The following is a 15,028-nucleotide window of genomic DNA, read 5'->3' on the forward strand; positions in this document are numbered from 1 at the left end:
AAGTCAAGAATGTATAAAGGGTTTTTCCCCTATAGGAGGTGGTAGGTTAAGAGCCCAAATTCAAAGAGCAAAGTAATAAGACTCCTGCTAAATCCCCCTCACAAATACATAAAATGTTAACAGATCAAGGGGTGTTCAGCATACCAGCACCCCGGTCATAAAAACCATCTTTAATGGCATTGCCTGAGGAAGGCCAGCAATGAGATAAGAAACCCTGACAAACAGACACAAGGAGATGTGGCCTGGATAAGTCTGTCTGCGCCAGGTTTGACTATGCAGGAAGCAGGGGCTCTAGCTGAGTGCTGGGTTTAGGGTGACATTTAGCAAAGCAAAAGGAATCTGTCCCTTCCCACCAGCCCCCTCAGCCCCCTTGTTTTCCCGCACTAGAAAACCAAACTCTCGGAGGACTTCTCTCTTCTGTGCGTTGGACAAATGGGAAAATCACAGGGCTTGGTCCAGTTTTCACAGCAACGTGGAGCTGGACAAGCCGACTGACAGCTGGCAGGGAACCTTCAACCACAGCACCGGAGGAATGAAGGCTTAAGCCTCAGTGCTGTCCCTGCACAGTGCCACATGTCCAACAGCAGATAAGGGCACCCTGAGCTGTCGGAATGTCAGACACAGCCTCCCAGTTAAAGGTGGGCAGAAAGCAACTATCAAGATCTTTCAACAGGAGGGAAAGCTGAGTTGGAATCCTCAAAGGGCTTTCTATTCCTCTCTCCCACTGTGGGCAGCCCTGAGTCTACTCAACCCCTTGTCTGTCCCCTTTTTATCTCAGAGCTTGGCCAAAGCTGCGTGTGCAACTGCTGCTCAGTCACTCAAAGCTTCCAGCAAGCCACCTTTCCATCCTCCCAAATCACAGAATTCAATTACTTCGGCTTGTGAGGTGAAAGCACTTTGTGGATTTTAAGGTATCATTCAAATAAACATCACCGTCAGTATCACTATTACTAACACATCATTAGCCACAAAGCTCTTCAATACTATAGAGGTAGAGGATGACTAGGTAATTCATATTCCACCAAAGTCTTTCAACTGGCCAAAAACAGTCCATAAAATACTCTCCAGCCATTCCTCAGCTCCCCATAAAATCAGTCACGTCTCCCATGCCAGAAAGCATCGGTGCTTTTGATGTGAATGCCAGAGAATTCTTGGTTTTCCTAATGCATGGTTTTGACCACAGTCTAGTTTCTCTCAGACCCAGATCCAGTTCTTCCAGTGGTTTAGAGGGGCCATTTGCAAGGTGAATTTAGTAACGGACGTTTTAAACAATGACACAAAAATGCCTCCCTGCTAGAATAAGGAACTATCAGATCTCACACAAGCTCAGTGTGGGGCCCCTTGAAGACAAGACCTCCACACCTCGTTTTTCTCTAGGTGCAATTCTCTCCAACCCAACCATCCCCTTCCACATACACACGTACGCACAGCAAGACCACCCCAGCACAAGACCTGGCTCACTGAGTGCTTTCTTCTTTAATTCTAGTTAATTAATTTTTGTTTTAAAGCATAGCCCCCTTTTCACTTCAATAGCTAAGAGAAGTCTGCGGGTAACTTCAAAGACATCAACTTACAAAAAGAACTTCCATAACAGAGCGATCTCATACTATGGATCGCTGAGGGGTTACTTCTGACACGAAAACACATGGCTTATAAAACAATCATTTCGTTCTCTGCATAATTAAATAAACTCTAAAAAGTCATCCCCATGCCTGAAGAGAATTTAGTTCTTTATTCCTGGCATATATTAAATTTATAAGGGTTTGCTTTTGGTTTTTAAAAGTTTCTAAGAGTTCTCGTACCTACTATTACTTTGCAAAGATAATAGCCGCAAATCACAGGACAAAGAGAAGGAATATATTGCTGAGGGTCAAAATTTCTTGCTTTTCCAAGTGAAAATGTCAAACCTTCTAATAAGAGCGTAAGTAACAACCGATTGAGAACAAGTTGTCCTCTTCCTTTCTCCTACTGATTCAATGAAAATTTTATTTCTTGCAACTTTATGGCTGAAACTTATTTACATTTTAGCCAAAGTAAGAACTTGTACACAATTTTCTTTTTCTAATAATTCTTTTCTGCTAGATTCAACGTCTTCTACAAAAAGAAAACAGTTTCAAGTTCTGGTGCTAACACTAACTGTGCACAATAAAAGAAATACACAAATAAAAGCAATGTGCATCTCCTACCTTCTAGAGCGGCAAGCTGCTGCTCAGCTTCCAGGTACAGCTGGGAAAAGATGGGCCTGGGCACCAGGTTGTTGGACCGCAGGGATGCCTCGATGGAATTGTGCAAGACCTCTTCAAAGCGTGTCGTCTTCAGCTGTCCAGCGTAAGAATTTCCCATCTTCAAGAGAATGGAGTCTTCTGTTTAAAATGGCATCTCAGATTCGGTGCAAAAGTCTGACTCCACGCAAGGTAGAAGGTGAAACAACTGCAAGGAGGAAGGGCCATGTAGCCTCCGCTCAGCAGAGACCGAGAGAGGGCGGCTGTCCTCAGCTGCAGCTACTGCCGGGCAATTACAGGAAGTTATATAAGTAACAGCTTTCTCTAATTTAGCACTCAGCAGAGCCTGACACCTCTTAGAATATTTCACTAGAGGTGCCTCTTTGCCATCCCCAGATTTCACAGGACTCCCACTTTTCCCAGAGATGTGGTCCTGCCCCTGAGAGTTCCCAGACGAATGATGTTTCATTTTCCATGACCTGCAGACGAATGGGCCCTCCGACACTCTTGTAAGTGACGGCAACTGAGCAATCCACCACAACCATTCCCAGATTTGAGGATTAGAGGAGCCGGCCTCCCCCCACCTTCCCGAAAGATAGGCTAGCAGGTCTCCCATCATTGTCTTTGCTGGTAAAAGGCTGATTATTCTCATTCCTTTAAAATGTTTTTTAATCTACTAAATGTTTCCATGATTCAAGTAATACAGAATTAAATCTGGAAAACCTGGAAATCACAGAGGAGTGGGAAAACGAGGAAAATCACTGACATTTCTATCCCCCAAGAGATTTATTTTCTATCCCCCCAAAAATCACAGAGAATCACTGTGATTTTTTTTCTGCAGCAGCTTGAGATATAATTCACATACCTTACCACTTAAAGTAGACAACTCAATGGTTTTTCGTATATTCACAGTGTTTTGCAACTATCATAAGATCAATTTTAGAACGCTTTCATCACCCCAAAAGGAAACCCCAGACCCATCATTCTGAAACCCTCCAACCTCTCCAGCTGGAGGCAATGATTAATTTATTTTCTGTCTCTATAGATTTGCTCATTCTGGACACTTTGTATAAATGCAATCATTCAGTACGAGGTCTTTTGTGACTGGCTTCTATCTAACGTTAGCACAACGTCTCCAAGATTCATCTGTTTAGCATGAATCAATACTTCATTCCCACTCATGTATTTTGATGTATTGTTTTAGACTTAAATCTTTGCACAACTTGCAGGTGGGAAGGGACCGGAGATTGTATTCACATAATTATAATCATACTATAATACACATTTTTATTGGTTTTTTCTTTTCCTTGACATAAGCATTTTGCTCAACCCTCTTGCAAATGGTTTTAGAATAATTTTAATGGTTGCTTCCCTTGAGTGAAAATGCTGATATTTGTTCCGACATTTCTCCCTGATTATACATATGGTTAAATTTCTATTTTCAGTCCTTCCCAAGAACAGGCATTTAAATGTGTATATGTCCTTAATGTTTTCCATTTACTTTCTATTTCATTATATTTAGCTATTTGTTATATTTCCGTTCTACTTCCTTTTGGTTTAACTTGTACTTTTTTCAAACTTTTCAAAATAGTTACTTTATTGTCATCTTTGTTTTTCATCTTCATTAACATTTAAGGCTACATGTTATCCTCTGGGCACCTCCTTTGCTATGGTACAAGGTTTAGTGTGAAGTGTTCTCCTTTTCTTTTCTTTCTAAACAGTTTATCATTTCCCTCTGATTCCCTCTTTGATCCGTTAATTATACAGGAGTGTGTGTTTAATTTTTAAACAGTCAAGATGGCGACGGGGGGGGGGTGAGTTCAGCTTCATATTATTTACTTCCAGTTTTTAATAGATTATAATCAAGACTGTGGTCTTTAGAAACTCTACTTTTGAAACTTATTAAGGGTTTTTTGTTGCCATATACCTGCTGGAGTTTTCCAGATATGAGAAAAGACATTCGTAAACTCAACAAGGGAAGAAAGGAAATGGATCAGATTATTCAAACTGTTCTATATCCTTGTATGTCTCCTGTCTACTATCCTGTTCATCTTTAAAGTAGCATTTGACTTACAAAATGGCACCAGATGCCTGCACTGAAATGACCACAGAATGGCAGTTTCCTGCCTTCATCTACAATGACTGCACACACGCCCGTGTTGCGACTGGCTTCACCAGCCAGCAGAGATCTCCCATTCACTCTCACTCAAGCCATGTGCAATAAATTCCCCTCGTCCTTGTTCTGTTGGTGGCAGAGTAGCTTCAAGATGTCATCCTTGGTGCCCTGAAAGAGCTCTGCTTTCCCTCCGGAAGGTATAATAACTGGTATAGTCACGTTGATTTCCTGCCCCTATTGTAAGGAAGATTCAGCCTTTCCTCTTCCAACTAAAAGTAAATGGAAGGCATTAACCACTTCCTGCTTGTGGCAATAAGTTCTGACCGCAGGGCCCCTTGGTCAGCCTCTGCTTATAGCCTGGGGAAATGAGCTGTGGGAGGATTGCTTCAGGAATTAGCCCCAACAAAAAGAAAGTGCTCCTGAAAGAGAGAGGTCAGCAGCCAGAGTAACCTAACAAGAGAGCGGAAGAGGCTGCAGGGGCCTCTCGTCTGCCTTTTTTCTTGATCTGTTGCAGACTTTAATATGTGACTGAGGGGTTGCCAGCCACATTTGGGGACACCTGCATTATTCTCAACTCAGGGTGGTATGTTTAAAGCTGCCGCCAACTAATAACATCCCAAATGCCCTCTATTTCCATAGCATCTTTGTCTACAGAGCTTAAGGCACACAGGAAGAAGTTTTAAGTCGGACTCATTTTATATGCAGCCCCTGCAGAACCGTGTCCCCTGACGGAACGAACACATCGGGGCATCCAGACCCTCCCTGCCCAAGGTCCTGTTCAGCTGACCTCACAGCTGACTGGCACCCAGGAGACCCCAGCAGCGGAGGGACATGTAGGCCTGATGTAGACGGGGCAATAAAAACGAAGAAGGCAAAGTAATATCCATTGTCCAGGCACTGTGTGCGAGACACTGGGCACGCTCCCTACTTCACACACATGGTAGCCCACGGAAGAGGTATGATGAAGCCCATTTTATAAATGATACATTTGAATCTAGAGATACATAGCCTGCAGAAACACTTGCTGAAAAAAAAAGAAAGAAAAGAAATAGAATGGGGAAGAGAAAGATGGAGAAAGAGAGAAGCAAAAAACAACATGGCATAGAAAAGTAGGGTTTTTGTTTGTTTTTTGAGACAGGATCTCACTTTGTTGCCCAGGCTGGAGTGAGTGCAGTGGCATGATCTCGGTTCTGCAACCTCTTATCCTCCCACCTCAGCCTCCCCAAGTGGCTGGCACTACAGGAACATGCCACCACGCCCAGCTAATCTTCGCATTCTTTGTAGAGACGGGGTTTTGCCATGTTGCCCAGGCTGGTCTCGAACTCCTGGGCTCAAGAGAGCTCCCAAAGTACTGGGACCACAGGCATGAGACACCACGCCCGCCCAGTAAAGTTTTCACACTCACAAAATTAAAACTTTATTTTATAGCCCTAAACAAACATCAAAGTTTTAATGTCTGTAAATAAATAGTGAAAGGAAAAATGAGTACCACTCCCTATCTAATGATGCATTTGACATCAGAACAGTAAGTACATACCACTAAAGAAGAATGAGGAGGCATTGCAACAGTATTAAAATTTGTGGTTCTTTTTGTTATTCCATTGTGGCCACAACCAAACAGTGTGGGGACTCTCTAGATACCATGGCAGGGCCCTATCTTACAGACAGGCCCTGACTGCAAAGCCACACCTGCCGGGTGGGGAAGGTTCGGGCCAGACCAGGCCTGTCATGGAGGCACATCCGGAGCTCTTTGACCCACTGGAATCTTGCATTTGACCAGTGGAGAACTAAAGACCCAGAAAGAGAAGAGCCTAGTTCAGGGTCAAACACTAAAGCTTCAATCCTCCCAAACGCCACATGGAGACAACACCTACAAAAGGCTTCCTTGGGATGGTCCTTCTTTCCCTGGCCCGGCCCTGACCACTGGCTCTCTGTCCATGGTCTCTTTGCTAGACCCCTGCTGCAGTTATTGAAGTCTGCAAACTGCCTGTGGGATTTCTTCCATGCCCTAACACATCACATCCACCGCCTGCATTCCAAGGCCTGGACCAGTTTCTCTTAAGGCTGGTGTGTGATGCTCTTCAACTACAGAATCTGAAGCAGTGCCCATCAGGGCAGTGATGATGGCCAAACCACAGCCTTCACCTTAATGCAGAAAAGCCTGGCTGTACTGGTCTGTAAAGAGCAGGTGCAACCCAGCACAAAGTGATTTAATCACCAGGCCTTGGTGTTCTCATCTGTAAAATGGGCACTTAGAAAAATTGATTGTTCGTTATGGAGAGTAAGAGAGACACAGTATATTCAGTGCATGATCATTAATTTCTAGTTAAATCTGGGCATTCACAGGAAAAGAACTTCAGATTATAAATGACAAGTGACAAAAAAAAAGCACTATTGTCCATAAGTACTACAACTTAAAAGTGGAGAGAAATCAGTGAGAACTTGTGTTGTCAATGGGGCTGGTACCGGAAGCAGGCCAGGAGGGTTGAATAGGATATTTTTGGAAAAAAACTAAGAACAGCATTTGCGGAAAGGACAGGAGAGTGCAAAGGCATGAAAACTCCAAGGGAACAGACATACTCTAGAAAAAGAAAGAAGTTCATTTGCCTAAGAGTAAATGGTTTACAAGATGACATAGTGATAGAATAACAAAAACAAACCCAAGGGTGAAAATCAGACATTGTATAGGTGACAGTCACTCCCTGAGCCGCAGAGCTAGAGACTGATGATAGTAAAGAAAATGCCTGTCAATCAGACAGAAATGATTGGGATAAAACTGGAGGGAAGACATGCAGGCAGGAGGCCGGGCGGATACTCTTTCAATAGGACCTTTGATAAGAGTGAGGCACAAAAAGTTGCTTGGAAATTCTGTACATGGAGATGCAACTGGTTGCCTGGTGGGCTTCATGGAAGGTGATCAGATGTGGGTGTGTTTCACCAAATCAACCTCAAATACAGCTCTATGTCAGTTCAAATCCCAGCACCAGGACCTAACTTCCACTGGCCCTTCTGATCCCAGAAGCACCCACGGGCTTGACCAGATGAAGCCAACTGACCCAGGTCAGTTTGAAGTGGCAACGGTGAGCTATCTCAACATGCTCTAGATGGCTGGGACATTGACCTGAGCTATTCTTCTCCCATGGTACTGGTAAGTCTGTGTCCTTTAGAGGACTCGGGTAGAATGAGAATTTTTAGGTTGAGTTGAAGTTCAACTAGAATAAGTGCAGGGCAGAAGCTTCAAGGAAGATAAGCAACTATTAAAGGCAGGGACAAAGAAAGGAGAGGAGGCTTCTGGTGAAATGGGACAGATGGAGAACATGCCTTGTCTCTAGTCCCTTCAAAACCTCACGAAAAGGACAATGAAGGAATGTGCAGGTATAAGCACCCAAAGACAAAGAGACAGGAGAGAAAATCACAGCAGACAAGATATGCCAACAAAAGTTAGCATATTCAAAGCAGAGGAGAAGTAGGGCTAGACTTGGAAAGAGTCAGAACTAAAGCCCAGTCCTGAATTTGGTGAGGCATCCTAAGAAGCAAACCAATTCAAATGTACAGAACCCAGAGAAGGCTTAGGAATTCCAGGCAACAAGGTGAAAAGTAGGGCTGAAGAATGGGAGGACTCTCTCTCCCTTCCCGAGCTGCCCCTTCCCCTTCTCTGCAGAAGTCTGGGAGTTTACTCAGGACAAATTAAACCAAAGAGAATCTGACTCTTGGACATAGCTGGCCACAGGTATGAGATGCAGGGGTGAAAACAGGGAAATTGACTCAAATGATGCAATGTCCCTTCTCTCATTTCTTTTCTCCCATTGGCTCCCCTAAAGTACAGTCATGCTTAAGGACGGACAGATATTGAAAATTGGGGGTACTCAGTATAACAGATCCATATCTAATCACCTTCTGTGAGGTCCAGCAGTCAACCAGCAGCTTTCTTTTATTATTTTATTATTTATTTATTTATTTATTTATTTATTTATTTATTTATTTTTGAGACAGTTTCGCTCTTGTTTCCCAGGCTGGAGTGCAATAGCACGATCTCAGCTCACTGCAACCTTCGCCTCCCAGGTTCAAGCGATTCTCCTGCCTCAGTCTCAGAGTAGCTGGGATTACAGGCGCCCGCCACCTCGCCTGGCTCATTTTTGTACTTTTAGCAGAGACGGGGTTGCATCATGTTGGCCAGGCTGGTCTCGAATCTCCTGACTCAGGTGATCCACCTGCCTCAGCCTCCCAAAGTGCTGGGATTACAGGCATGAGCCACCACACCCAGCCAATCAGCAACTTTCTATGCTGACTTAAAAATAAGCAGACATCCGAAGATCATCAGCATCACAAGGCTTTTGAGAAAATCCTTAAACATAAAATGTAAGACACTAAAAGAAACAAAGAGACAAAAGAGAGCAAACAAAAACCACAAAGGAAACACATCTGCCACAGTTCATATCTTCAGAGGGAGAATGTATCCACAAAACAAGAACCGTAAACGTGGAGAAAACGAGACAGAATTCTTAAAAACTGTTTAAACAATAACAGAAATGTAAACTTTAGTAGAAGGGCTACAAGGCAAAGTTGAAGATCAAGATACAAAGAATGGAAAAGAGAAGAAAATTGAAATGATTTTGTTATTGCATAACAGGACAACTACAGTATGAAGCCGAAGTTTTTTCAGTAGTTTTCAATGTCATTTTCCTACCATATTATTTCCAAAATGAGAGAAAAATAGCTACTCTTGGCCATGCTGAAGGCTACTCTGAAACATTTCATTAATGTGGCTCCTATTTACACATTTAACCATTCTCTTTTTTTCGTCTTAAAGTGGGACAACTGAGACATTACCTAGGAAAGGACTAATCAGACAGCAAATACCCACAAAGAGAAAAGGTTTTAATGTTTCCTTTTAATATCTTTATTCTATTAGAAAATAAGCTCTTTGGGGGTTCGTGGGGGAAAAAAAGGCAACTGGAAGATCAATCCATGAAGCCCAGGAGTTCTAGAAGAATAAAAAAAGAAAAAGGAGAAAATGATATTCCCGAAGAATATTTTTCAGAGCTGAAAACCACAGATTTCCAGATTTAAAGGACCCATCAAGAGCCCGGCACAACAAATGAAAAGGATACACATGGAGGCACATCCATGAAATTTCAGAACCCTGGAGATAAAGAAGTGAAGAAACAACAGGTCACATTCAAGGGCTTAAAATAATCAGGAAGACTTTGGGTTTCTCAAAAGCAATACTGGACACTAGGAAATAACGAAATAATGCCCGGAAAATTTTGAGGGAGAATTATTTCCTACCTAGAATACTCAACCAAAATAATAATCAAAGCGAGAGTAGAGTGAACCCATTTTCTGAAATGCAAAATCTCAAAACATTTTCTGAAAATCTCAAAACAAAACATTTTCTCAAAATCTCAAAACAAAACATTTTCTGAAATGCAATATCTCAGGGTTGTCGATTTAAAAATGGTTGTCTCTAGGAAGCAGGAATTGGGGTAGAAATAGGTTTTTCATTTTCATTTTTCATTTTAAAGCTTATAATTTAACTTTTTAGACTGTGTGCATATTTATATTTTTTGAAAAAAGGATGGTTACATTTTAAAAATAAATGAAAGGCCGGCAAGAAGGGAATGACAGGCATTATAAGGAAGCTCAGTAGAAGAACAGCTGAAGCTCATGGTAGACTGCAGACCGACAGCAAAGGAAGGACACCTGTAAAGAATTATCTAATTTCATCCTGCCAACAACCCTGTCTTCTAGATACTTCTATCCCATATGAAGAAACTAAGAAAGTAAGGTTTGGAAAGGTTGGACCTGTCTGAAGACACACAGCTAGTGCCTGGTCTGGAATTAAAAGCCCATCTCCAAAGAATCTCTTCCAGGAAAAGTAGTGTTAAGAAATTTAAACTGGCACAGCCGAGCACGGTGGCTCACACCTGTAATCCCAGCCCTTTGGGAGGCCGAGGCAGGCAGATCACTTGAGGTCAGGAGTTCGACATCGCCCTGGCCAACATGGTGAAACCCCATCTGTACTAAAAATACAAAACATAGCTGGGCGTGGTGGCACACCTGTAATCTCAGCTATTCGGGAGGCTGAGGCAGGAGAATCACTTGAGCCCAGGAGGTGGAGATTGCAGTGAGCTGAGATTGCAAAATTGCATTCCAGTCTGGGCAACAGGGTGAGATGCCATCTCAAAAAAAAAATAAAAAAAAGTTTAAACTAGCAGAATGTAAAATTCTCAGACATCCTCATTTTCAGAGTTATAAATCTGTATTATCATTACTTTCTGGTGCCTTTTCTAGTAGTGACAAGACATTTCCTGATTTTACCGAAAGTTAAGGCATTCCTCTGAAGTTCTAAAGGACAGCACTAGAGACTCGGCCTAAAGAGACTAAGCCCGCATTCACACACAAAGTGAGACGCGCTCCTGAGCATGGCAGGGTTTTCATCATGCTGGGAGCCAAGAAAGTCCTGCAATTCTTTCGAGAGCAGGTTCTACCTATTCTCCCAGAACCACATGAGAAAGCTGGTAAGGTCCCTATTACAGAGCTTGTATGTTACAACATGTATCCCAAGTGAGCACATAAAAAATATCAAAACTTCAGTTTATAGCTAATTTATCTATTCACTTCAACTATGTGTGTATATATTTTACAACGCAAATAATATTTTCATGCATACATAAACCACATATAAGCATATAAAAACAAGTGGTCCATGTTCTTATAAATCAGTAAGGACATATGTTATATACATATATATGTGTGTATTTATTTACTGAAAGAGAGTATGAATGGAAGAATAAGAAAACCAGTATTTCTTTCCTATATACTATGTGCCAGGAAATTTTCTTCCAACAGCTCAATGACAAGAGTATTATTGTCTTGGTTTTGCAGATGAAGGGAAGGGGCATGGGATATAAAAGCATTCTTTGTCTTCACATCTTTGTTCTTTTCTTTTTTCTTTTTCTTTCTTTTTTTTTTTTTTTTTTTTTGACATGGGATCTCGCTCTGTCACCCAGGCCGGAGCGCAGTGACGCGATCTTGGCTCACCACAACCTCCACCTCCCAGGTTCAAGCGATTCTCCTGCCTCAGCCTCCCGAGTAGCTGGGACTACAGGCATGCGCCACCATGCCCGTCTAATTTTGTATTTTCAGTAGAGACGGGGTTTCTCCATGTTGGTCAGGCTGGTCTTGAACTCCCGACCTCAGGTGATCCACCCGCCTCAGCCTCCAAAAGTGCTGGGATTACAGGTGTGAGCCACTGCGCCTGGCCATCTTTGTTATTTTCTTTAGCAACACAAACCCCAAACATTTTAAACAATCAATAGCTGCTGTCAGGACTACTTTGTGCAGAGATTTTTCTTGCTTTCCATTTGTAACTTTACTTCATCACAGTCCTAAAACTCAGGTAACGTGGTTCTCATTTTACACATTAGGAAATTGAGGCCGGGTGACTTGTCCAAGGTCACACATTTGGAACAATTTTAGAATGTCCAATGATGGCCCTTAGTATGCTTTACTGAAAGCAAAGTTTCATTGGAAAGATTAATCCCTTTTCTTTCAGAAAAGGATGCATTTTTTTAAGTTGCTTTTTAAAAATGGTGTTCACTTGTCCAGCCATGCTCAAAACTTTGGGTTAGGAAAAGGATTGCCTTGGGTTCTCTCATCATGGTGCTTTGCCAAAAGGGGAGCTGCCATAGAAAGCTGCTGATTGGCCAGGTGTGGTGGCTCATGCCTGTAATCCCAGCACATTGGGAGGCTGAAGCAGGTGGATCACCTTAGTCAGGAGATTCGAGACCAGCCTGGCCAACATGATGCAACCCTATCTCTGCTAAAAGTACAAAAATTAGCCAGGCGAGGTGGCGGGCGCCTGTAATCCCAGCTACTCAGAGGCTGAGGCAGGAGAATTGTTTGAACCTGGGAGGCGAAGGTTGCAGTGAGCTGAGATCGTGCCATTGCCCTCCAGCCTGGGGCACATTTTGTAGCCTCATCTAAAAAGAAACATTTCTAGTCAGACAAAGAAACCCGAGAGCAGGCCGGGCACGGTGGCTCCCACCTGTAATCCCAGCACTTTGGGAGGCCGAGGCAAGTGGATCACCTGAGGTCAGAAGTTCGAAACCAGCCTGGCCAACATGGTGAAACCCTGTCTCTACTAAAACTACAAGTTAGCCGGGCGTGGTAGCAGGCGCCTGTAATCCTCACTACTCGGGAGGCTGAGGCACAAGAATCACTTGACCCCAGGAGGCGGAGGTTGCAGTGAGCTAAGAATGCGCCACTGCACTCCAGCCTGGGCGACAGAGTGAGACTTTGTCTCAATTAAAAAACAAACAAACAAAAAACCAAGAGCATTCTAAGAATGTGGCCTGCAGACCCGTCCCCTGCGTGGAGGTGAGCAGGCAGACAGGCGCGGGACAGACGGGCGGCCAGTGTTCGCTCCTCCACCTGCACCCTCAGCCCCATGGGCCCTTCCCTGGGGATGAGAGCAGCAGCCTTCTGATTCCAGCCCATTCCAAGGAAAACATTCTTGCCCTGGCCCCTCCTTAAGTGACCCCTCCCCTCCTCTTCCCTCCTTAGAATAGAACATCCAAAGGTTTGCCTACAGGTGAAAAATGGATTTCTTTTAAAAGGCTCGACCGGGCGCGGTGGCTCACGCCTGTAATCCCAGCACTTTGGGAGGCCGAGGCAGGCAGATCACGAGGTCAAGAGATCAAGACCATCCTGGCTAGCACAGTGAAACCCCGACTCTACTAAAAATACCAAAAATTAGCCGGGCATGGTGGTGGGCACCTGTAGTCCCAGCTACTTGGGAGACTGAGGCAGGAGAATGGCGTGAACCCGGGAGGCAGAGCTTACAGTGAGCGGAGATCACGCCACCGCACTCCAGGCTGGGCAACTTGAGCAAGACTCCATCTCAAAATAAATAAATAGAAATAAATAAATAAATAAATAAATAGCTCTCAGACTAGAAGGGTTAAGCATCCAACTAAAATCGGGGTCCGAATGATTTCCCTACTCCTCTCTGAGGTCCCTTCACTCCACCTTTTACCAATCATGCAATGAGGCACCTCTGTCTAAATGAAGCCTCCATCTGTCAACAACAGCGCTGAGTCCCAAAATGGGCTGGGACTCACTTCCTTAGAGAATACTTGGCTCTAGGTGCTCCTGGGTGCTGCACACTAGTCATTTTGCTGAGAAAAATAAAGCCACAGCTTCCCTGTACTGCCCACTCCTCAGACCCAACTCCTCCCCACTCTCCAGTCCATTCACAGACAGGCATCAGTACCCATTTCTTCACACCACCCAGCAGCACACATCAGGGGTTCAAACCCCCTGCACACATATATGGCCACCGAGGCCCACAAGGTGCTGAGAACACAGTGCTCTTGGGTTCCCAGTCGCAACATCCAGTTAGATCAAAACCAGCAGGAATCACAGAGAGGGCCTTACAGGTCCCTTCAAGTTAGGAAATAATAAACTTCTCATTATCATTGGACTTCACCAACATCAAAAATTATTCTCAAACTTAGGCTTTGCAAACTGTTCATAATCTGTCTGCTATAGTGGTAAAAGCATGCACTTTTCAATAAGACCACTGGGGCCTGATTCATGGTTATGCTGCTTTCAAGCTGTGTGACCATGGGCAAGTTACCTAACCTCTCTGAACCTCCATTTCCTCTTTTATAAAATGGAGATACTAAGAACCACCTTACACAGCTGTAGTGAGGACTAAAATTAACATGTAGGGGAGTTGGCATAAACTAGATGTTAATAAGTTCCAGTTTCCTCTCTAAAATTGGAATTAACTGCCCATAATTCTAATTTCTAGATGTTAACCAGAGACTTAATTTTAAGTCTTAATCTTAATTTTATTCACTCTCACAGAGCAGTTTCTCCAATGGAATTAATTAAACTTCTGGCTTCCTTAGGAGTACACCTATTGAAACGTGCCTCTCTGACTAGATATTATATCATTTAGTCGCTTATCCCCCCTTCTGCTAGCTTCCCAACTAAAGTTGAAGGGCTTTGACAGCAGAGACCATTCCAGTCACCTCTTTACTTCCCATGGTGCCCGGGACACTGCAGGTCCCTAGAAAACAACCCCTAAAAAGGAGAGTAGAAGCGGAAAAGGAAGACCACATGCTTAAGGTTACAGAGAGAAAGAAACAGACCGAGGTCCTCTCTGAAACCATTTGGATTAGCCTTTAAAGCCCCAGGTGTACCAAATAAACACATCTGAGTCTTTAATTTAGGCCCCTGGGATGCCACCGCTGTTAGAATTCCAGAAAACTAATTAACTAATTCCCACTGCCCCAGGTGTTACCTGAACTCACTTTGTTGTTTTCTGCTCCAAACAAAGGCAGAGGGGCCAGAGGAGAGCCCTTCCTATGGGCATCAAAGTACAAGATGTGCGCTTTGATTCCTTCTTCACGAACACACTGCTACTCGGCCGCGCCCCGTGTCTGTTCTCTCTTCAGTTTACACTTAAGCCAAAATCAACTGCTCCCTCTTCTGCCCTCCCCCTGCCCCAGCACTTTGCTCATACTGCACCTTCACTGGGCTCTGGGTTTGTTCTCCCTGAGGCCACAGGGAGTGTATCAGTGTCTACACCTCCCCCAGGGACTGAGTTGCTAAATGCAGCAAGGAAGCTCACCCAATACCCCTCTTCCCCTTGTTCCCCTCAGAGCCCAGAACAGTT

The 15,028-nt window shown here is 43.7% G+C and overlaps 1 protein-coding gene across 17 annotated transcripts in view; it reads right to left on the reverse strand.

Moving 5' to 3' along the window:
• The window catches only part of GREB1 (growth regulating estrogen receptor binding 1), a 160,035-nt gene that overhangs the window by 83,917 nt on the left and 61,090 nt on the right, over positions 1-15,028 (reverse strand). For 7 of the 17 annotated variants that reach the window (XM_050753886.1, XM_050753884.1, XM_050753872.1 and 4 more), the window contains exon 2: positions 2,187-2,343. In XM_050753886.1, coding sequence (XP_050609843.1) covers positions 2,187-2,343 — 157 coding nt within the window. Of the gene's footprint in view, positions 1-2,186; positions 2,431-14,653; position 15,028 lie in introns of those variants that run through there. The other 10 variants (XM_050753885.1, XM_050753877.1, XM_050753878.1 and 7 more) reach the window with 4 other exon arrangements.

The sequence above is a fragment of the Macaca thibetana genome, chromosome 13 (assembly GCF_024542745.1).
Source record: "Macaca thibetana thibetana isolate TM-01 chromosome 13, ASM2454274v1, whole genome shotgun sequence".
NCBI lineage: Eukaryota > Metazoa > Chordata > Mammalia > Primates > Cercopithecidae > Macaca > Macaca thibetana.